At 35.2% G+C, this 23,639-nt stretch overlaps 1 protein-coding gene across 1 annotated transcript in view; it reads right to left on the bottom strand.

Annotated features, from left to right (window-relative positions):
* Positions 1-752: 752 nt before the first annotated feature.
* The window catches only part of JMY (junction mediating and regulatory protein, p53 cofactor), a 98,310-nt gene continuing 75,423 nt past the window's right edge, over positions 753-23,639 (bottom strand). Inside the window, exons 6-11 of the mRNA XM_073234721.1 lie at positions 23,341-23,528; positions 20,881-20,967; positions 13,033-13,128; positions 11,205-11,802; positions 9,398-9,708; positions 753-6,066 (exon numbers count right to left, since the gene is read on the bottom strand). Of these exons, the coding sequence (XP_073090822.1) occupies positions 9,401-9,708; positions 11,205-11,802; positions 13,033-13,128; positions 20,881-20,967; positions 23,341-23,528 (1,277 nt within the window). The 3' untranslated portion in view covers positions 753-6,066; positions 9,398-9,400. The remainder of the gene's footprint in view (positions 6,067-9,397; positions 9,709-11,204; positions 11,803-13,032; positions 13,129-20,880; positions 20,968-23,340; positions 23,529-23,639) is intronic.

Genomic DNA, 23,639 nt, shown 5'->3' on the forward strand with positions numbered 1-23,639 from the left:
AACCATCTACTAATAAGCCCTCTGGTTAATTTCAGATATATCTGTAGAGGGAACACATGGAACTAAATAAAGCTCTTTCTGGGGAGAGAAACTTCTCACTTCTCAATATAGAAGCCTAGAGCTGGGAGGAAATGCCGAAGTCCATCCTGTTCAGCCCATCATTTATAATTGATGGCTTGTGGAAGGGATAAAGTCATCTTACACCAGGATGTGGATCTTCTCATGTAGAGGCTTGATAACTCTAATAATAAATAATCAACAAAAATTCCATTATCTAAAGGGACAAAACTAAGTTGAGCTGCACAGGATAAGAGATGGGAGCTGGAATACTTGGGCAACATCTGGGACCAAAGGCCCTTAGAGGACACCTGCCTTTAGGCATCTGCCTCTGCAAGTCAGCATCACCAAAGAGTAGTGTCTCCGAGGCTTTGGTTAAGCCAATAATCACCCCCAGTTTAGATGACCGCAAATTGACTGCTGATTTAAATTATCTAAAGACCTTCCAGTTTTGGAAGTTGACTTTTCCCAAACCATTGGATAATTACACAGATAACATGAATAAGGTTGTTACTGGCCCAAATAAAGTTGTCATTAAAATGCTTCATTACAAATAGCAGGTGGAAAGAGGCATAAGTACAGGGGCTGATAGTCTGAATCCTAGGAAAAATGTTAGCAAACAAATGCACAACTTGCTGTGTTCCTTCTACCTAAAATGAAGTGACAGTATATAAAACCACCAATGCTACTTTAAACAGAGGTTAACTCAATAAATATCTTTTATTAAAGAAAAAAAGGAATATTGTTAAGCACCAAAACTGCATGTTGTTACATTGCATGTACAAGAAGAGAAAGGTGATTGCAATACTTGGTTTACAAGTACTTATCTCTGAAGTCATGAGTGTAAAAAACATGAAATACAAAGCAATACAATAATTACAATGCAGTGAAGTTGCACTAAAGAACAAAAGGCAACAGAACAATTTTGGAGATTTCATAGTATTGCTATAAAATATGCTTGCTTAGGTTTTTCTTTGTACTTTTAATACTTAGAATGTTAATTGAGCATTTTTAAGTACTGTAAATTTGCAAGAGTTGGCATTTACAACACACTGTGCACACTGTCCATTTAATGCGATGGTGTTACAGCAATTCTTAAAAGCCAAGCACAATGTGCTAGTGTTTTACTTCTACCATTATAATATTGCACAAAGCTAGTAAATGGTGAATCTGTTTGCCATTAACATTTTCCTTTAACCATAAAGGCTAAATACATGTCAGTTTCATTAGCCCTAACGGGCTTTACTCATGCAAAATTATCTGTGACCTTCAGTTTTTCATGAACTATATATTATGGTTTCACACTTGGCAAGACATACAGTACAATTAGAAATTCAAAGGGACTGAATATTCTGTCCAAGCTGAAGATCTCAGAAGTCACTGCCTGGGTTGTACTGACTACCCCCTCCTGGTTCAACAAGTGAAGGAAAAAAATGCCACCCCACGATGATGGAGACTTCTTAGAACCAATATAATTAGTATTGGAAAAAGCTAAAATAACTTGTTACACTCTTCGACAGTTAACCATAGAACATGCAAGTGAAAAAAAACCCCCAAAACATCCCTTGTTAAAATTGAACTCTACAGCCAAAGCCCACGCCTCTTGTATCCATCTAAAAATCACTTACCACGGTCTTTCCTTTCTGTCCTCCACTCCTCAAACTGAACCACTCTTATTATAGCTGACTTAAACAAAACAAAACAAACTTGACCCTAACCTTCAAAATGAATGGCCGCTTTGAGATTCAGTGTTAAATAACATTGATAGAATAATGTATCAATCAACCTTGGAGGTATTTTCTGTACATGCACTTTATAGTGGCATAAAAAACGTGTCTGAAGGGGAGAAATATTTATAAATTTGGAGTTTAATTAAATTCAATCACCAAGCTGTACATTTACTCTGGGCAAAACAGAAAACTTTAGAGTGAACACACCTTTGAAATAACTCAATGGGGAAACATTTCACACACACAGAACTCAGACTCCCTCTCACCTTTAAAAAAAAACACCTCTGTTTACATACACAATAGTTTAGACAGCAATATAAACTCATTTTGTAGGAAAAACTTTTTAAGTTAGACTATACTTATAGGATAAAAAATACCATTGCTTCTTTTTACAAAGCAATTAAGCAAAGATGCTTCTTTATATGCTTTAACTAAAGAGCACTTTGCGGCAAAGTTCAGACATAACTACTGAATTGTTCAGCAGCACTAAATAAATGCAATATGTGCGAAAAAGTAAGGTGCTTTCATGTTCTTATCTCTCATCTGAAATAAATCTTGCTGGTCAGTTCTCTAATACTAAGCATACTTCTACGCTAAGCAATAAGTGGGAAATAAAATCTGTGTAAATGAACATTTCACTTTTTATTATTTCAATTCAGTGCAAGATTAGATAAAACGTAAGGTTTCTGCTTTGACTACCATACAGTTGCATGTTAACAATGTATCTGCTACAGTTTTTAAATGTTTTACAGCTGTTTCAAAAGATTTTTTTTACAAATAACCAGGTAAAGTATATGAAATTTCAACTCCCTGATAAGTTCTTTAAAGACCCATTAGCACTTTACAGGTTGGTATCTGATTTTAAGTGCATAATTATTAAATTATAAAGGAAAAGAGGGGGACCTTGTATTTAGTAGGAAAAAAAGCTTTCCTCAGGCTAAAAGCATTGACTTAAATTTATACTCAGACTCAATGAATGCAATTTTAAAATGGGGTATTTGGTAATGTATACAATTAAACTGTATTAATTGTATTCTGATCCCATTACAAACAGATGCTGCCCCTTAGTTTTTGTTCCAATGACAGAGAGTTTTAATTCTCAGGCCTGCGATGGCCAAAGTATGCTTTAAAATTTTCCACATTTAATTACTAACATTAAGTGGTCATGCCATGTTACCAAATATTGCTACCTAGTTCAGCTTTCAGGAACAAGGTTTTTTTTTTCTCCTCATTATATGGAGTACAAGAAAGAGCTGAAAATTTTCTATGGTTTCATGTAAAAAGTCCCACATTCCCACCAGGGAAATACTACACTTGATCAACTGTTGCTGCTGCATCTACAAGTTCACCTGAAAATGCACTTTATAGAAATGTTTCAGTTCCACAATGAAAAACTAAGGAATGATTGTTTTCCTGTCACTCACAAACTCAATTAAGCCTGTAAAATACATATCAAGTAAGCAAGACAACTGCTCATTTAAAAATACTCTTTAGCCAGGCATTTTCTCATACTGCCACACTACAGTACCACTAGGATTTTAAATCAGGAATACCTTTTCTATACATGACACATTGGTTATTTATACATAATTTTGATTGCCTTAGTAAGAGAAATATTTAAAATTGACATTCAGGTGGGCAATTAACTTCAAAATTTCCCCAAGTCACCATCTACTTATTTCCTTATTTTAAATACATTGCAGCTGAGGCTAGGTTGGTAGTGACTTATAAATTGATTCAGCTAAGCAAGCAGCTGTTTGGTGTGGACTCTTAATACAGAAATGTTACATTAACAGAAATATAACTGTCAGATATTTTCAACCATATAAATGGTATGGGCAAGTCTGGAACTGGAAACGTGATCATCTAAGTACCATCATAACTAAATATATGCAAATTTAACACTATGGCCAAAGATGCTAATTTTATTAGGGTGAAGGGTCGGGGGTGGGGGTGGGGGGATTTGACCACACTTATGTAATTTTTGCCAGTTCTGAAACTGTTAAAGTTAAAATGAGGATTTAACTGGAATCTCATCTTGATGGACAAGTGGACTGTAGTTATTTGAAATTTTAATGTTATTTATGAGAACTCCAAAGGTTGATGATCTGCAGTAATGTAATTTTGTGGAAATAGGAACCTGAATATTGAGTAGGGGAAATGGGTAGGTACACTGAAGAAAGTTATTTACCAGAAAATGAGCACAGTTGGCTACTAACAAGGCTTTTGGTAATCTACTCACTTTTCAGTGTGAGATGACCTTCATGGAGTGCTACACTGGGATGTGCTTAGAGCTGTGAAGCCAACCCTACAAGGATTTACAGGGCTCTGTACTCCCTCCATTACTGTCTAGAGACTTTACTACATGGCTCAGGAAGACGGATCACAGGACCCTCTTATAAGTAAGCCTGTTAATGGAATCCCAACTGTTAACACTAAATGGGTAGCAATTCCTTCTGACCCTCTGCAAGTTCCAATGCTTTTGCTGTTAATTTAATATTAGATCCTCCTGCATTTTTTCTAAATGTCAATGAATTTTTTAAAAAATTGCAAAAAGCATCCAAAGGCATAAAATAGATACAATTTTTTTTATGTTTTGCAAATTTGCTAAACAATTTAAAATGTATATATATTAAACCAATCATTTTTGGGGTTAAAAAGCATGCTTTGATTCTTCACTGAAGATTCATAGGAAAAAAATCTAACCTCCTGCAACAACATGTGGGAATAATGCCAGCATAAAACCAATGTATTGTGAAAATGCTGTGGTAAGGCTCCTAATTAGTCTTATCAGTAGGTACATTACCAGCTTTTAAGCACAAGGATTTTTATGCTACCTGTTCTCAGAAAGCTTTCTCCATGATTACTTAAAGGAAATAACATTTTAAAATGACAAAAGTGATCTTCTTTCCTCCAGGAACACCAATATATACACTTTTGGAGAGCTTTTACTCTGGGACTGCTTTTTGGGTCTAGGCCAGAGAATCCCTCATAAGAAAAAAGTTATTTTTGGTACTCCAGTTTTAATTCCCTTCACATAAAGGCCAAGATCTATCTTATAGTACTTTCCAGAGTACTATAATGGGGTCCAACATCTCTACCTTTATTCAGGCCCATGACAGTCCTGCTGAGGATCGTAACAGTTTCATTCATGTAAGCACATCCTTCAGGACTTCATTATAGCAAAATCGGCACCTAGAACTACATGTTTTAAAATTCTGTGACAATAACAAAGGCTATCTCCCAAAACCCCACTCAAGACATGTGAAAAGAGTGAAATGCCGGCCAGGAAGGCTTTTCTACCTGTCTACTTTCTGTGTATTTGTAGAGAACACTTTTCACTGTGGAGCATAAAAATATAAACTTAAAGGGTTGTATGGTAAAAAGACTTGAGATGTGCATCCCTGTTGTTGAGTTCTGATTTCTGATTCTCAATAGGAAAGTCATGTGGAGTTACACTAATCAAGCAACAGTTCAAACAAAAGACTAAAAATAATTACAGACTATTGCTTCTCCTAGACAAAGCTGCACATAAAATTCAAACTATTATAAATTCACAATTATAAAGAACTATTTAAAAGCACAGAAATTTTTACTCCAAAACCTTACCAAGTGTAAGAGTGTGTGGTCTTCTAAAAATATGCATGTCAAATGTGTGGTAAATAAACACATTAATAGGTGTATCTCCATGATTATGTATGTTTTTCAGATGCTGTTGAACACCTTTGTGAAAATTTCCCATTTGGAGATGAGTAAATGGAAATTCTCAGTGCATTTCCATCTGATTTTCTTTCAATTCGTATCCTACAGATATTATGGTAAACTTTTTAGCTGACATAGAAGCAGCTCTGTGTTTTCAAGCAAATGACTATTCAGTGCACTGAAAGATGAATTTCAAAGCAGTCCCAATACACTTTACAGTAGGTCTCTGTCAACCCAGTGTTCTTCCAGCTCAGAGCAACCCCTAAGCTTTACTGGCCACTACAAGAACATAAATGGGTGGACAGGAAGGAAAGGTGCTTTAAAAAACAGGAACCTCTGCAAGGTCTCTTCTTCACTGAAGTCAGGAACATTGAACATCTAACACTCATGTTAACCATCTACTGGAATGACTGGAAAAATGGTAACTTGCCAAAAGTGCTTCCTTTTTTTTTTTTCACATCACTGAGCCAATACAGATTGGATCTGTGGAACCAAGTGGTTAAAATTTTGTTTTCCAACAGAGTATCAACGGATCTTCAACTGTTTTTCAAGGTGTTTTTTCTTTCTGTAAAGTCACCTGTTTACAAAAAAAAATAATATAGTCTATTAAAAAAAAAGATGACCTATTAAGAATAGTGAGTATTTATGTTCCCTCACACTTCTTGCCATATTCAGGATGAACACTGATGTTTTTTTCTTATCAGTAGACATTTATACAGATGGTATACAAGAGAAACTTTTGTAAAAAAAAGAAAAGGATATGCTTGCATAAAAAAGGCAAAAAAAATCTGAATAAAGATTTTGATAACTTAAAAGGTATGTTAGATTCCCTTTGATTTACTCCTTTTGCTCTAACATTGTGTCAGAACTACAAAGTGAAAGGATAAATCTCAAATATTTGCCTCATAAACAGCCAGTAATAACTTATATTAAATGACACTTAGAGAATGAAGTTTTTGTAAATATGAACTCTAAATGGACAGGATTAATTAATACTCATCTTTAGCAGATGCTTTACCAGGGCTTTTTTAAAATTCAAAACAGTTGTATTTGAGATGTACCCATGGCACAGGAGCATATATTTATAGAAGACCTACTCATCAGATATAAGTTGACACATAAAGTACTAACTTTTTACAGATCTGCATTATAGCTTATATATATTATAACTTACAGATCTAATACTTGTAGCTACATGTGGCTAGTGTGACTGAGAAACTATTTTTATTTTTATTTAAATTGAAATCTGAAGCAGTATAAAACATTTCTCAATACAACTTTGTTTTAATAGGATACTGCACTTAAATCACAGAGTATTAAATGTCCAAATTCAGATGTACTGCTAGTAAGTGTAAAATATACACACTGGATTTTGAAAACTCAGTATAAAAAAATGCAATCTACATTGTAAATTTTTTATATTAATAACATGTTGAAAGATAATACTCTGGACATATCATGGAAAATAAAGTATTGCTAAAATTAATTTCATCCTTTCCTTTTTACCTTTTGTATTGTGACTATCAGAACTTCTAAAACTACATCTCTGTGACTCACACTGTATCTACTGAACAGCACCATTACAGTTACCTGGCAAGAAGGACCTCACAGGAAACAGAAATCAATAAAAAGTCTTAGTTATTTCTATGTTTTCCTTAGACTTAGAAATCCCCTTCAAGGACACATTACCTATGGCTATCTCTGAGAAGAGTTTTTAGAGGAAGACAAGACAGAACTGTGGAACTTCATGAAATTTTAAGAAATCAGATCTTCAAAAAAATCCAATTACATTAATAATATGAAATCTCAAGAAAGAAACCAATGAGTAGTAACAAAGAAAATACAAATAAAAGCCTTTTTAGCCATCGGTAGAGAATTATCTAAAAGTCCAGAGAAATTAAAAAATGATTTGCCAAGACCACACACAAGGGAACAACACAGAGCCTCTCTCACTACCTGCTCAATGGATGGGGGGTTACAACTAGCCTGTGGTTTGCTTCTAATATAGAATACATTGTCTTTTAAAAGTGACATTGCAGATATCCAAGTTCAAACATTTTCTGGGATTATTTCACGTTTCTCTTAACATTATACTTACAATACATAAGCCACAAAACAATCAGCCCCAAAAAGAAAAGTTTTAGGCAATTTTCAAAGTGGTAATCTTCATGGACATATTCTTAACATTTGATAGAAGGCTAAATTAGTAGTCAAAAGCTGTCAAGTAACATCCCAGCCACTTGACTATACCAAATGCTACTGCAGTGTCTCATGTGTTGGGCAGGATCTAGTGGGATAGGAGAGACAAGCAGGGATAGGTTGGCCTGAGAAGCTGCTGGTGAGCCAGGCACCCTGTCTGGGCCACTGCAAGCAACTGTAACAAATGGACTGAACATGAGACTATGTGAAGGCCTAGCTGTGAGATTAACCAATCAGCACTAACATGATAGCTTTAGGCATGTGAATAGCAGCTCTCTGAGAACCTCCAATCAGAAGGAGACAAGTTTCTAGAAACTACAGTAGCAAGCACTGTAAAGTGGGAGACAATCTACAAATATCCAGCGTGGGAAAGATTCCCAGACATACCTGTTTCTCAACACACAAGCACACACTGATGTATTTACATTTTTCTACAAAGCATAATGTACACATGTGCAAGCACAAATGGTCAGAAAATATTTTGTGGGATCCCAAAACAGGAAGTCATAGAAAGTAATTGATACTTAGGGCCTTTAATTAACAGGGAACAAGGGTACTGAGCCCTGGCAGAACAGCAGTGCCATCGAATGTTGACTCTGGAGCACATTAAAGGTAACATAACTACTTATCAAGAGGAATGTGGCTTTTCACTCTTTTGTTAAGCTACTGATTAGTGCAGATGCTGACCAGGAAGAGCAGGACTGGGAATGTAGCAGAGGGTCATTTATATTTTCCTGGTGGACCCAAGCCCAAGTGGAACAGGTGAAATTGCTTTCAGTAATATTTTATTTGATATATCCAAAATAGTATCTCTCAAGTTTATTATTCCTTTACCTACCCTCTCCAGGACTACGAGTCTTCCTACTTTTGGCGAATGTTGTAAAGCCCGTAGAAACATAATCCATCAAGGGAACATTGTAATTAATAGAATGTATTTGCATAATTTATATTTTGCACACATTATAACATTTCAGTTATGATTATTACCAATCCTATATACTAATTTAGAGCATGTGTTATCTTTACTAATTCTATATATTTAGTATAATTTGTGTCACATTACTATATAAATAGCTTATTAAAATGTAGGAGTACAACTCTACTACCTTAAGAGAATGCCAAATGTGTAACCAATACCCACAGGGGTACTCAATAAGGTATGTATACAATTTTTATATATTAGCTGCAATTCTGTTCAGAAAATGCAGTAACTATGATAAGCCTTAAAATAATAAACCTTAGTTTTAAAGGCTTAGAAAGTTTAATAAGACAATATAATTTTTTTCTAAACTAATCTTATAAAATTCCTTTGTGGGTAGCTAATAAGACATCAAAATTAAATATTACCCAAAACTTCAGTTAGAAAAAGCATATTCTGTGTTTTAAAGCTAGAATAAGACTATCTTCAATATAGCCAATGATTCTGTTTAAAAAAAAGAAAAAGATTATCCTCTGTACTGGGGATATAGCTGTACTGCAGAAATCTTTAATGAAGAGGATATAAATATACAGCACTTTATAATATTATCTTTGAAAAGTGGTTTTCTGTTTCTAGAAACTACAAAAAACCTGAAGTTTATAAATTTACAATGCTCCATGACATAACTGAGCTGTAAAATAAATACTAAGTCTCAGACTCAATAAAATATAATAGATCTTATCATCCGCTATACAAGTTGAATGCTACTAAAGAAAGCAAAACTATTTACTTGTCAGTTTTCCCAGTCTGTGCAAGGCAAAGTTTCCTCCTCATCCTCTGACTCAGGGGATGCTTCTTTGATTCTTCTAAGAGCTTCATGGATGCTCCGTGTTAGAGGGTCTGTGTCCGGCAGAAGTGTGAAGGATTCTCTCAAAGCATCCTTCTGTACCTTCTTCAATTTTACACCTTTCCTTATTTGTGCCAAGATATTATTACTATCATCTTCATCAGGAAAAGGAGGCAGAGTCCGCTGTTCAACCTTTTTCAGATGAAAACTACCCCGTTTCAAGGAAGCTAGCACCTCATCCATGGGTGAGCTCACTTTAGAAAACAGAAGAGAACAATTACAGTTAGGATTGCTCTTCAAGTCAAATTGTATAACCTCTAGACTTTAGGAGTACAACAGCCCAGGACACCAAAAACACCCTCTACAAAATGGACCATAAAGTGTCAAAAGAAATCCCAAAGACTCAAATCCCATGTCAGGTATTACTGGTTCCTATTGTTTTCCATGTGAGAAAGTGAGCAGACTGCGAGCTAGGAAGTGGTAATATCTTTAGTCATGGTGAGACCCCTAAAATTTCCATAATGCACTAGCCCAATCTAAATTTAAACAGTGACCAGGTTACATATTCAATTTTATAAAATTAAATTTTCATTCACTATGGTGTTCCACCCAACCTCATTTAGTTTGTTTACAAATCAAATTCTACTTGGGTTAAGGTAAGGAGTATTTTATAGGATTTTATATAATTATATAGGTTTCTCAGATTAAAATGTAACATGCAATTTTTAATTTTTATTACAATAAAGTTGACATATAGTATTATGTTGGTTTCAGATGTTCAAAACAGTAATTCAGTAATTATATGCATTACTAGATGCTGGCCACAGTAAGTGTAGTTACACCATTATCATACCAAGATGTTACAACATTATTGTATAAATTCTCTTAATGTTGTACTTCCATTCCTGTCCGCCTTATAATTTGCAGTTTGTACCTCTTTATCCCCTTCACCTATTTCACCCATCTGCCCACCCCTTTCCTATGATAACCAACAGTCTGTTTCTATATTTGTGGGTCTATTTCCCTTTTGTTTGTTTTTTAGATTCCACATATAAATGAAATCATATGGTATTTGTCTTTCTCTGGCTGGTTTATATTCCACTTAGCACAATACCCTTAGGTCCATCCATGTTGCTGCAAATAGCAAGATTTCCTTCTTTTTAATGGCTGTGCAATTTTTTAAATATAATGTTCTCCCTATGTAAGCTAAAACCTCCTAAGGGCCAGCATTATTCTCTGCTCTTCTCAAAACTAGCTTTTACTGAGGCATATCTCACATGCAATAAATTGTACAAATTGCCTATTCTTTATACAAAAATATACAAAGGTTCTCAATAAATGTGACCAAAGCTTACGTGGTCCTGCCAATGTCACCCTAGTGTGGCAGCCTTAACCAGACTGCTTATCTTTCCTGATATACTTTCTTGTATTTCCTAGTTAAATCAGATTTTCTTTCCAACACAAAAGGAGCTACATAATATGTATTTCCCAACAGATTGTGTATCACTTCAGAATACATACTTTTAAGAATGCCTCAGAGCTTTTTAAGCTTTAAGAAGGTACACATTTCTGTGTCTGTACTCCCTTGTCAAAGTGGGTTGGTAGGAATACTACCTTGAAATCCTGTTTGCTATCAAATAATGCCCAAAAACAAAAAAAATGTTTTAAGTTTTGTAAGGTCCTATGAAATCAAGTCCTTTGATTATGCCTCACTTTATTCAACAAATACAAGAATACCTTTTTAACCTACCTCTCCTCCTCTGCAAACCTTCAGCAGTCTTTTTAAGCTTCTTCCTGGCATTGACCAGCTGGCTACTGTCAAAGAGGTGCGCCGAGGGGGCACTCGCAGACTTCGGGATCCTCTTCTCATTCCCCTCCATTCTTGGCAGACCTTTCTCCAGTGTCTCTGGGGAGCTGTCCTTACCAACGGGCAGAGGTGGGGGGGGAGGGGGAGGAGGGGGTGGGGGGGGAGGAGGGGGTGTTGGAGGAAGAGGTGGTGGGAGTGGATCTATAGTAACAGAACCTGGTTCAAGGTCAATATTATTTAAAAGTGGAAGAGATACAGTGGCAGGCAGTTCAGAGGTAACACCACTGAGAGGTAATGAAGTGGCTTCAAGTTGTGCGAATGAAGTATCTTCAAGTTGTGTGAGGTTTTGAGCTTCTGCTGTCTTTGATGACCCAGGCTCACCTCTTCCTTCCTCCACCTCTTCACTCTTCTCTTCCACCTGGAGCACTCCTGGTAGAGAGTCACACTGCTCCTCGCAAGGCACAGGACTGGCTGCACTTCTCCTTCTTGCATGAGTGAGTCGCAATCTGGTTGATTTAAGTATGACTTGCCCTGGGTACCTCTAAAAAGTCAGAAGTTATTATAATTGACCTAAATTATAGTAAAACAATTTATGAACAAATGCCTATTTTCTCCATCAAATGAAAGATGTTATTTTGGAGATTTTGTTATTTGCAGGGAAATTCTTTAATAAAGTTATGCAGAAAATCAGAATATCAAAGCACAATACCTCTGAAACTATTACCACCAAACTCTATTATTTGGTTATCACCAAATCCTTGAGTCTTTACCAACTCTTATCCACTAAGAAGTCAACTGTTCAAAATTAATAAATGACTAAGTAAAATGGAAATAATAATGGTTATGTGACATTTGATAAATAAATGATGTCATATATATGCTATTAGTATACAGAAAGCTATGGAACTATAATTTCTTATATGTATTTTCAAATACTTAGAGATAAAAAAACAATGTTTTTGAAAAGGTTACCTGGCATTTTTAAATCTCTGAAAACAATACGTGCATTTTGTAATACAGCAGGAGAGGGAATAAAAAATATCTGAGTCTCATATGCAGAAATCTCCATTTTTATCTTCTACTATAGTAAAATCTCATACTGACACATTTGGTAGTCAATTATTTACTTAACATGGGCTTCTTGTGTTAAGACCTTGTCTACCCCACCATGCTCCCCCACTATAATACTAAAAGGACTTAATGAAAAGCCTCCTTCATCTGTAAGGTGAACCTAAGAAGAGGCAGTGGAAGTAAAGCTCCTGAGCACTTTAATAACTAGAACTATTCAGCTTAAGCACATTTCCAAGGAAATGTTGAGCTGTTGTGATTACCAGCATCCAGACTCATGGGTTAGCCTGGGAAGAAAATGGCTGAAGCATTTTTCATCTATGTTTATCTATAGATTACTACCATAAATCAATGTATGTAGGATTAATAACAAGCTGATGCTTAAAACAAATAGTCAGTTGTGAACTAGTTTATAAAACTCAAGAGGAACTGTATTCTCAGACGCCCTGACAATTCCTCTTATAGTACTGAAGTAGTAGGCCAAGGATAAAAAGAATATTAATTCTGTAAACAATCACAGAAAAAGTTAGCTGGGCAATCAAAACATTAATTTAAAAAATTTAAAAGGATTGCCATGATTATAATCATTTTCTAAATAACAAACAGAAAACCAAGCTTTTCTCAGAAATCTTACAATAGGAGTGTATATGTAGTTCTGTTTAAAAAGCAATGAAAAACAGTAAATTGACCACACTTTTATTACCTGTTTAAAAGTTCGAAGTCTATCCAGTGTTCTCTGTCTTTCTTGGCTAACCCATGCACTTTTTCTTTCTTCTTCATCATGTAATTTTTCTCTCTTCTGGTAAAAAATTAATAGTAATTTTATTATGGTGTGTCCCATTTTTATTATGAATAAGAAAAAAAGAAAGAAGAGAGCTCTCTCAATATGTAAACTGGACCAAAGAATGGTGCATTAAACAAAATGTTTTACAGCATCAAACATTATCAATTTCTAAAAGAAATGTTAAGATTCATAATGATATGCTGACAGTAATAATACTGTTTCATTTTTAACATTTACTCCCAATTAAAGATATTTTCTCTGTAAAGTAAAATAAAATCTTTTCTGAACTAAAAAATGTTTTATCTTTGGAGATCTGGCGTAAGCAATTTTAGTAGAAATACTGTAGCTGCTATATTTTGCTAACTCGAATAGTTGACCTTAGACCAAGTGGTTGCTGATTTTATTTTTAAGGTCAACTCTAATTTAGGTATTACACATTACTTCAAAATATAGTGTGTGTCTGTATGTGTATATAGTAATATGTTATTTATATATGCTACACAGTATACAAAATATACTTCAATCAATAGCACCAGCAGTTAGAGGGGAGGAAAAAAGCATTTCCAGCATTACTTATGAATAATTTGGCTTACTCACACCTTATAAGTTGGCAGTCGTCTGCACAGAAATTTAAAAATTTTTCCATGCTGAATTACCTAAAAGCTGTCTAATTGAATCTCATTTGGCAGGACAAATACTAAATAAATGAAAAGGCTTTCTAGATAGCTATGGTTTTATTTTTCTTTGTTTAAAAAAACTGAAGATACCTCCCCCAAGACCAGATAATTTCACAGGGAGATGGTGGTTTCCAGTGTCATTTACCTGTCTCTCTTCCCATTTGTCTACCGTCCTCTTCTAATTCAATGCTCCATTATTCTCCTACTCTCTTACCTATCTTACCTTTCCTACCTGCTTTTACCAGGACAATATAATTGCTAATAAGAGTTACTTCTAGCCTGGATGGTCATATGAAAATGTAAAGGATGATTTGTATCTTCAGACTAAATGTGTACATCAAGTTTCAGGAAACCCTGATGCACAATGATCATCTGGTAAAATTAGTAGACTTCCACAATAAAATAGACTCTTCATGGGTATCTGGGCAAAAAAATCAAGTTGGGAGTGGGGGGTTGGGGGGTCTCTACACAACAGCTACAATCCAGTGCTACAAGACAGCACCACGACTTCTCCAGAGTTTTTATTGATAGGAAACATGACTCATGACCCAGCAAACTGTCCTTTACATACAAAGGAAACAGACAAGCCTTCGTAAATATTTCAGAGCTCAGAAAATACAGCAACCATAAAATTTGCCTGAACTAGTACCTTAATAAAATCTAACCAACTCCAAGATGAACCCAAATAACTCAGGAATAGAGAAGTTGTGAAAAGAGGACTAGTACTAAACACTGAATCCACAGTTAGGTAAAACTGAACCTGACAACTCTAGGAATGATGACTATGAAGTAATTGAATTCTTATTATGAAATACAAAACAAACATCATATAATTATTTTTACATTGCAAAGGTTCCTAACACATGGGAGGTGGAAGGAAAAGGGAGTTGGGAAGAAGTATAGGACAATAATTCATTTTCAAGGCATGAGACTAAAGCTGAAATAATTTTTAAAATATGATCACAACACTTAAATGTTTTTCCAAATCTTCTTGGTCAAGAAATTTACCTAATTTCCAGCTGTTCTTTCAGATTCTTAGGATATCCTGTTATAAGTAAAATCTATTTTGGTGTTGATTCTTTCTTTGTAACTTTTTGTATATTGCTTTAAGCTAATAATGATCTTTATGTCTTTTTTATAAACACAGTATGGTTTTTTTAAATATATGGAATAGTTGAGAAACATTTTTGCAAGCCATAGTTAAAACTGCTCATGACACAAGGATTTTTAATGTAGCAGTGAAGAAAAAAAATATTTAGGATATTTTTAAAATGATTAAGTAATCAAAATTTATACAGACATCAAGATACTCAATTATTCAGGAAAAAACCATCTTTAGATAACAGGACAAAATTAGAAAATGCTAAGTAAAAAGCAAGAAAATATTTTAAGATCATAGAATAAAAAAAGTCATATACCATGTTCAAATACTATCTAAGTAATATGGTAGGGGAAATTTATTGTTTACAATAAAGAAATTTCACTCTTTCACCAAATATTTTCATTATCTGTCAACCCAGACACTACATCAAGCTCTAGGAGATAAGCAGCTCAAAGTTGTAAAGATGAGTAGGCATGTTAAACAAACAAGGGGTCTAGTGCTATGAAGCACCAAGGAAAAAAACCAACCCTGGTAGAGACAGAGGCGGTGAGAAAAAGAAGTTCAAGTCCTCTACCCTGTCCAACATTGGATGGATGGTGGTACTGTTAATCCAGAATGGGAATACAAAGTGAAAAATGTTTGTGTTGGGGGTTGGGGAGGAAAACATAATGAGATATTGAGGCATATACTTAGATTTATGAAAAGAAGGACTAAAGTGGAGTCCTTAGCATGGGGTAGAGTGGAAGTAGTGTTTTTGATAATCACACTGCTGAAACATAGGTTTGAAGAGTATGGCAACAGCCAACCTGTTCCCCAGAGAGATGTAACTATCATACACATTAGAGATCACTTCCACTTTCTTTATCTTGGTGAAATGCATTCAGATCTTTTGTATGTAAGTCAGCCCCTTGGATTTATGGGAGGTAGATGGGTGGGGACAAAGAATTAGTGAGTGAGTAAAGATGAACATTATCTCTCCTCTTAAGGAAGGTTAGAAGACCTTTTGTCTTGAAAGCTGTTACCAAGTTCTCAAAGACCATTTATTAGTAGATTAAAAAGTCAGGCATCTCTCAGTAATAGTACCAGATGTCAGAAGACTTGCTATATAATCCAAAAGGTTTTCAGATGGGAAAACACAGAGATGACTGAGCTCTGCATGAAAAGCAGACATAAAGGTCCTGTGTGGATTCTCTCCTTTAGAAAGGAAAGCCCAGAATAGCTCAAGGACACAGTGAGGCAAGAACTTACCTACCTCCTGGCCCCTACTCCATGTTCACTTCCATTTCACACAGCTGGAATGTGCAACTCTCCCAGCTGACTCAGCAAAAGGAAGGAACTGAAAAAAATCTCACATGTACATCTGGTAACCACCTGGAATTGGGAGTGAGCTTGTACCTTCCCGTATCCTGATACATGCTACTAATATCCAAGGACAGAGAGTCTTTCCAAGGCACATAGAGTAGCACTTACTCCAGAAATGAAGATTTTTTTTCTGTAGTTACAGAAAGTATTTTATTCAAGGGACATAGGGCTTCTTACTTGAGAAAAAAACTAATTATCTAACAGATACTTAAGAGTTCTCAAATAATGAATCTAAATCTCTAAATATAAGGTAGAAGTGGTAGGATATGGAGTTCAGAGATATTTTTGCTTCTGTTGACTGTCTATACAAAGTTAGGTCTTACTATAACTAACAAATCCCAGATGGAAAGAGACGGAGAAAGATTCAGACTTCTGAGGCATGAACTGATGAGGTTGCATGGGGAAATAAATTCTTTATGAAGCATAGTATCATAATAATTGTGTTTAAGAGCATGGCAAATAACACAGGTCTGAGTTGAATACCAGGTCCCCCCGTTTACAAGCTAGATGACCTCTGAAAGTCACGAACTGTAAAAAGTTAATTTACCTTTTATTGGGGAGAGTGGAGTAGGTACTTTCTGGATGGTAACATAAGGGGTTTTGGGTTTCTGTTAACATTCTGTTAATCTGTACGCTGGTTCCATAGGTATGTTCATCTTATGAAAATTCCCCAAGTTATATACTGTAAGTTGTATTTTTCTTAATGTATACTTTAATAAAAGCAACAAAAGGTTGCTTTAACATGCATAGTTGGAGGAAAATGAAAGTTGACTTAGCTCAAAATAAATCTTTGTTTTTCAAAGATAGTTTTGAACCACCTTTATCAAAATATCTTCAGTGCTAAGTTATTTGAAATGTAGTTTTCCTAGATTTAAACCTTATTGTTTCAAAAATCTCTTTTGGAAATCCTTGCAAAATTAAGATTAAGGAAGTTTATATTTTAATATGTGATATGATAGCAAACTGTCTAAAATAGAAGACTTGAATAAAATGTGAAATTATTATTATTTTTTAAAAGCTCAGTGATGGTGTGGGTAAGAGAAGGAAATGGTGGTCAGAAAATAAGTCAGTTTTCCCCACTAAAAAGTACATTCTTGTTTTATGTGACCACACTTATAACTCAAGATTTTCCCTTTAAGAACATACACATGGAATACCTTAAGCTGTAGTTTATAAAAACTAAGCAGAACTTTTTAGGTCATTTTACACACATGACTCCTTTTAATATGACCTTTCAGTTACTTCCTCCATGCTCAGGTGTGTGCTCTGCCTGCCCAGTCATAGTCATTGTCTGTTCTCATTTAAAAAAAAAATCTTTTGCTATGAAAACCTTCTGTTCTTTTATTGAAGTATAACATATGTTTAAGAAAATATACAACTTATAAGTGTATAACTTGAGCAATTGTCATAAGATGAAGATACCTTTGTAACCAGCATACAGATTAACAGAATGTTAACAGAAACCCAAAGTGCCTTGTGTTTCCATCCTTTAGAAAGTACCTACTCCATCCACTCTCCCCAGTAAAAACTGAATCCACATTAATAGAGGCATCCTCCCACAATGAGGTATTCCACCCAAGGGTGGTATTAGGCAAAATTTTAAGATAGATGACACTTATCTTTGAGATTCTCCCAAGTATCAATTCCATTTTTAACTCTTCTTTGCCCCATAAAACATTCTAAGAAAGGACTTGATATTCATTCTAAAGAAAGGTAGTTACTACATCCACCCAAGTATTGACATTTTATCAGAAGCCAAAATCTTTGTGTAATAAGGAATAAATTTCAATGTGAAATCTCAAAAACAAGCTGACAGAGCAGGTGCTTGATGGTGATTAGGAGGAGGCATTCTTACTCACCCGTTATGCTGTCCACTGTCTAACCTCCCTTACAAAGCAGTTTCTGACCCATGAAGGAAGCAATGGAAAAGGTACAGTAATTAATTTTTCTATTTCTACCTTCTGGGGGAAAGATGAATCTTACAGTTTATGGATGGTTTGGCTACTTTTTGTGTTTTTAAAATCAAGGGGCAACTTTAACCAACATGTGCCAAAATGAGCTTAAGGGATAACAGAGACAAATGTAAGCCCTTTCTCCCTTAGTGTGACTCTATAAAGAAACAAACATTTTAAGTGAGCATATAGTATAATGATATGGTCATGCCAGGATTTCTACTACCTAATGAAACAAATTATTGGTGTTGAATAATCTAAGACATATTTCTGAAAAGACTACTATTGGGATAATATACAGCAGGCATGATGAGGCACAGCAATACTGGGAGTGGGAGGTTTCTAATGTGATTTTTTAAAAAGTAAACTAATGATCTCAGCAAACTATGAATAGAAGGGGAATTTCCTTGACTTGATAAACATCTGCAAAAAGAACTACAGCTAATATCATACTTAATGGTTAAAAACTAGAAGCTTTCTTGTTAAGATCAGGCAAAGACAAAGACATCCTCTCGTCACTCCTCTTCAGCATCATACTGGAAGTCCTAGTTAATGCAAGAACGCAAGAAAAGCAAAAAAAAAGGTACACAGACTGGGACAGAAGAAATAAAACTGTCTTCATTTGCAGACATGACTGTCTACATGTAGAAAATCTGAAAGAACTGACTAAAGAAAACTCCTGGAAGACACAATTATGGCTAGGTTACAGGACACAAGGTCTGAAGGATGAAAGTTAATTGCTTCTAATTTCAGCAATGAACAGATGGAGTTTGAAATTAAAGACTATGTATATTACCATGACCATTTATATTATCACCCTCCAAAAAAGATCTCTGTGATTCAAAATGCAAAACTCTTATAGAAGAGATCAAAGAAAATCTAAATAAACAGATATTCCTGTTCACAGATCAGAAAACTTGATATTGTTAAGGTGTCAATTATTCTCAACCTGATCTATGGATTCAATGTAATCTCAAAGCCTCAGCCACTTATTTTGTAGTTATCAACAAGCTGATTCTAAAGTTTCTTTGGAGAGGCAAAAGAACTAGATCAACAGTACAGAATATGGAGCCCAAAATACCCCCACACAAATACAATCAACTGGTCTTGAACAAAGCAACAAAGGCAGTGCAGTGGAGAAAGAACAGTCTTCTCGACAGTGGTGCTGGAAACAACTGGGCAGCCACATGAAAAAAAAAGTTAAGTTGCTGAGTTGTTTACCTTCAGACTTTACACCGTTCACAAATAACTAACTCAAAATGGATCACAGACCTACATGTAAAATGCACAACTATAAAGCTACTAGAATATTAACAGGATAAAACCAAGATGACCTTAGGTTTGGTGATAACTTTTTAGATACAACACCAAAGGTACAATCCATGAAAGAAGGAATGGGTAAGCTGGATTTCATTAAAATGAAAAACTTCTGCTCTGCAAGAGATATTGTCAAGAAAATAAAAAGACAAGCCACAGACTGGGAAAAAATATTTGCAAAAGACATATTTGATAAAGTAGTTATCTAGAATATAAAAAGGATTTTTAAAATTCAGCAATAAGAAAAAAACAACACAATTGAAAAATAAGCAAAAGATCTGAATAGAAAGAGCATCACTGAAAAGGATATACAGAGGGCAAATAAGCAGTACAAAAAGATGCTTATCATCATATGCTATTAGGGAACTGAAACTAAAACAACAACCATGAGATACCACTACACACCTATTAAAATGGCTAAAATCCAAAACACTGACATCAAATACCAATGAGGATAGGAAGCAACAGGAACTCTCATTTACTGGTAGTAAGAATGCAAAATGGTACAGTTTGGAAGACAATTTGGCAGTTTCCTACAAAATTAAACACACTCTTTCCATATGATCCAGCAATTGTGCTCCTTCATGATTTACCCAAAAGAATTGAAAACATACATGTGCACAAAAACCTGTACGAATGTTTATATCAATTCATTCATAAATTCCAAAAGTCAGAAGCAACCAATATGTCCTTCAGTATATCGAGACAATGAAATACTACTATTCAGCACTAAAAAAAAAGTTATCACACCATGAAAATGCATGGAGAAACCTTAAGTCTGTATTACTAAGTTCAATAAGCCAATGTGAAAAGGTTACATACACATACTATGGGATTCCAATTAAACATTCTGGAAAAGGAAAACTATGAAAAGTAAAAAAAGATCAATGGATGCCAGGGGTTTAGGAACAGTCAGATGAATAGGTGGAACATGGGATTTTTAGGACAGTGAAAATATTCTATATGCTAATAGGATTCATGTCATTATACATTTGTCCAAACAAACAGAATGTACAGAACCAAGAATGAATTCTAATGTAAACTACAGACTTTGGATGATAAGGATATGTCCATGGTACTTTACTGATTTTAACAAGTATACCACTCATGTGGGATATGGTTGGTAGGGGAAGCTGTGCATGTGTGGAGTATATGAGAACTGTCTGTATTTTCTACTCAATTTTGTATAAAAATGCTATAAATAGTAATTGTTTGTGGATACACATATATACACACACTATATATTATACACTAATATAATAATGCTAACATCTAGTTATAACATTTCTTAAGATTTTATTAACTTTGAGACATGTAAAATTAAAGCTTTGCTCTAAGTCTCCAAGAGCCCACTTACTAGCTGTACTGTGTGATGAGTTTTATATTCATCTTCACTCCGAAGGCGCTGTTGAAATTTTTCATTGTGTTTTGCAATACAAATTTCCTATAAATACATAAAATTTGTCAATGTCAGTGAAACTTGAACGACTTTAAACAGTACACCAGGGTTAATTTGATTGAGTTAAATTTTATGCAACAAAATACCAAGTAAGTCACCTCTGGTTTTTCATCTCAAGTACAAAAACAGCATAAACCAAATAAACAAGATCTAAAAAGAGTCTTCTCTAAAACAATTAACTTCTTTAGGTCTCTTGATTTCTCCTTGTTTGAAGAGAAAGGATGGAGAAAGGTGGAGTGTGGATGGGGGGGTCCTTAGGTAATCTCAAAGGTCTCTTTCAGCTCTGAAGTCTACGGCCAAGATTCTAAGCCTTATTGTACTTTTTAAACTAATCTGGGAAAAAAAGATGTACAAATCTTGGCTTAAAGTCTGAATTCCTAAGCTCTCTCTGATGGGTTAAAGAAGATGATTTTGCCTGGACTGGTTTAAACAGTATCACAAATTCTGAACCCTCTGGTCACAGACTTCAGAGATAAAGAGACCTTTAAGTTAGAACGACTAGAAACTCTACACTAGAAAGTCAGAATTATGAAAATACAGATATGCTTATTCTAGACATTAAAAATTGAAAACATGAAAATACAAACACTCATAAACTAGGAAGTGATAATGCACTATCTATCATCTGGCAACTTTTCTAAGGGTAGCATGCTGAGTCTTCATTTTTCCTGGAGAAGTCATCCAGATAAAAAGGTTAATGTTTTCCAACACTCTCAAAGCTATACCAACAGATCACTCTTCTAACCAGAGAAAGTCATATAATAAATGACCTTTTAAGCTAGTAAACTGTATTCTACAGCAACTGTTTATATTGTATTCTTCACCCACATTGGGTTGATTCTTGTCTAAAAAGCACTGATCATGAAATGAACCTGTCCAGGGCAGTCTCCAGGGTAAAACAAAGGTAGTACTATATAGTGACTTGATAAAGTGACATAATGACTTAGGCTTCTAAGTCACAGAAATAGGACAGAAGTCTACCTCTACCCCACACTAGTCACATTTCTTTGGGTGATTTATATAGCTACTGGAAGACATGGTTCCCTTGGTTATAAAATGAGGATATAGGGTTCACAATCTCTTATCCAGAACAGAGGTCAGATGTGTTTTGAAGTCACATTATTAGGTGGTATGTTGCATATACTATAAATTACCTAGTAACTCCATCAGGATCTGATGCAGCACCCCATACTAAGTAATTCTAACTTTTGTAGTAAAATATATGAGTAGTCAAAATAAGTGGGACAAAGAAATGAATATAATGTTCAGGCATGGGTTTGCCACCAAATCAAGTATGAAAATGCTTCTGATTTTTGCAAGCTTTCAATATTGTGGGCAAAGGTTATCTTACTTGACTATTGGGATAATTTAAGAAGATAAAATACATAAAGAAAAATCTATTATTATTTTTGGAAAGTTTAATCACAAAGCATACATTTCAAGTCATGGCTCAGTGACCATCTTTGTTCTTTCAAGGAGAGGCAGGGTATGGTTTACTTGCGTTCAGAACTACCCCTGGGTATGAGATCGTACTGAGGTGCCAGATAAAGCGAGCAGCTGTAACCCTGGGCACAGTGACATGCAGACAACAAGGAATATAGGACAATGTTACACAGAGAGGCATATCTTCATCTTCTGGTTCATATCGTTGATCTTTTCATCTTTCTTTTTAGGACTTAGTGTTTCCAGTTTCCTGTCTTTCCAGGATTCTTCTGTCGCTCCTTCTTACCTCTTTTGTTAAGAGAAGGGCTGCCACTCAGTGGATTTGGGGTGATGGGGAGACAGAGGGGTAAAAGGGTAAGACCATTTAGATCCTCCCAGCTCTGTGTGATGTGACAGGTTAGAGCAGTTCTGAGGCTCCTGGTGTAAATGGGCAGATTCTCCGGGGTTGCTGAGCTTCCTTATTTCAGATTTAAATTAATGTAAGAATGAAGAGTGAAGAATATGGGTTAAGTTGATATGAGCTCATATTATATAAATTCCTTCAAGACTGAGGTCAGAAGCAAGACTTAACTGTAGAACAACACTGGCCTCCTTAAATAAAACAGGAGCCAGGAATTGTATTACATGGGAGCCTACAGTCATGCCCTTCAGCAGAGTCCTTCAGGGTGGCTGAGGTAAAAAGCATATGACCACTGGTGGTTCTAATCTGTTTAAGAGGGCAATTCTCAGAGAACCATGTAATTAATATAATGATCTGAGTACTGGGAAGCGGTAACTTACATAGTTTGAAAAGATAGGCAAGTATTAGTGACAATTTGAGTTAGAATTATTAGATATGAATCAAGGATTAAGTAATAAATTAAAGCCAGATTTAAAATTAAGGCTAATACCCAACAAACACTTAACCAAGTCTACCTTTTTATTTCTGAGGTAGGCTTTCTTGGCAGAAACCCGTCCACGTCTTGCTTCCAGCTGTCGTGCTTTCTGCTGAAGTTTCTGTAGTTCTTCTCTCTGCAAATGCGCAGACGCTGCCATCTCTTCCTTCTCCAGCATAGCCTCCATGCTTTCATAAGTGTCATAGTACACCACTTCGTCTCTCTTTTCTGTTAGAGAACAGGAGCAAGGAAGTAATGGTTAAAAGAATGGGTTGTACACAATGAGATATCACCTCACACCAGTTAGGATGGCCACCATCCAAAAGACAGACAACAACA

Source organism: Manis javanica, chromosome 1 (genome assembly GCF_040802235.1).
Source record: "Manis javanica isolate MJ-LG chromosome 1, MJ_LKY, whole genome shotgun sequence".
In the NCBI taxonomy this organism is placed as follows: domain Eukaryota; kingdom Metazoa; phylum Chordata; class Mammalia; order Pholidota; family Manidae; genus Manis; species Manis javanica.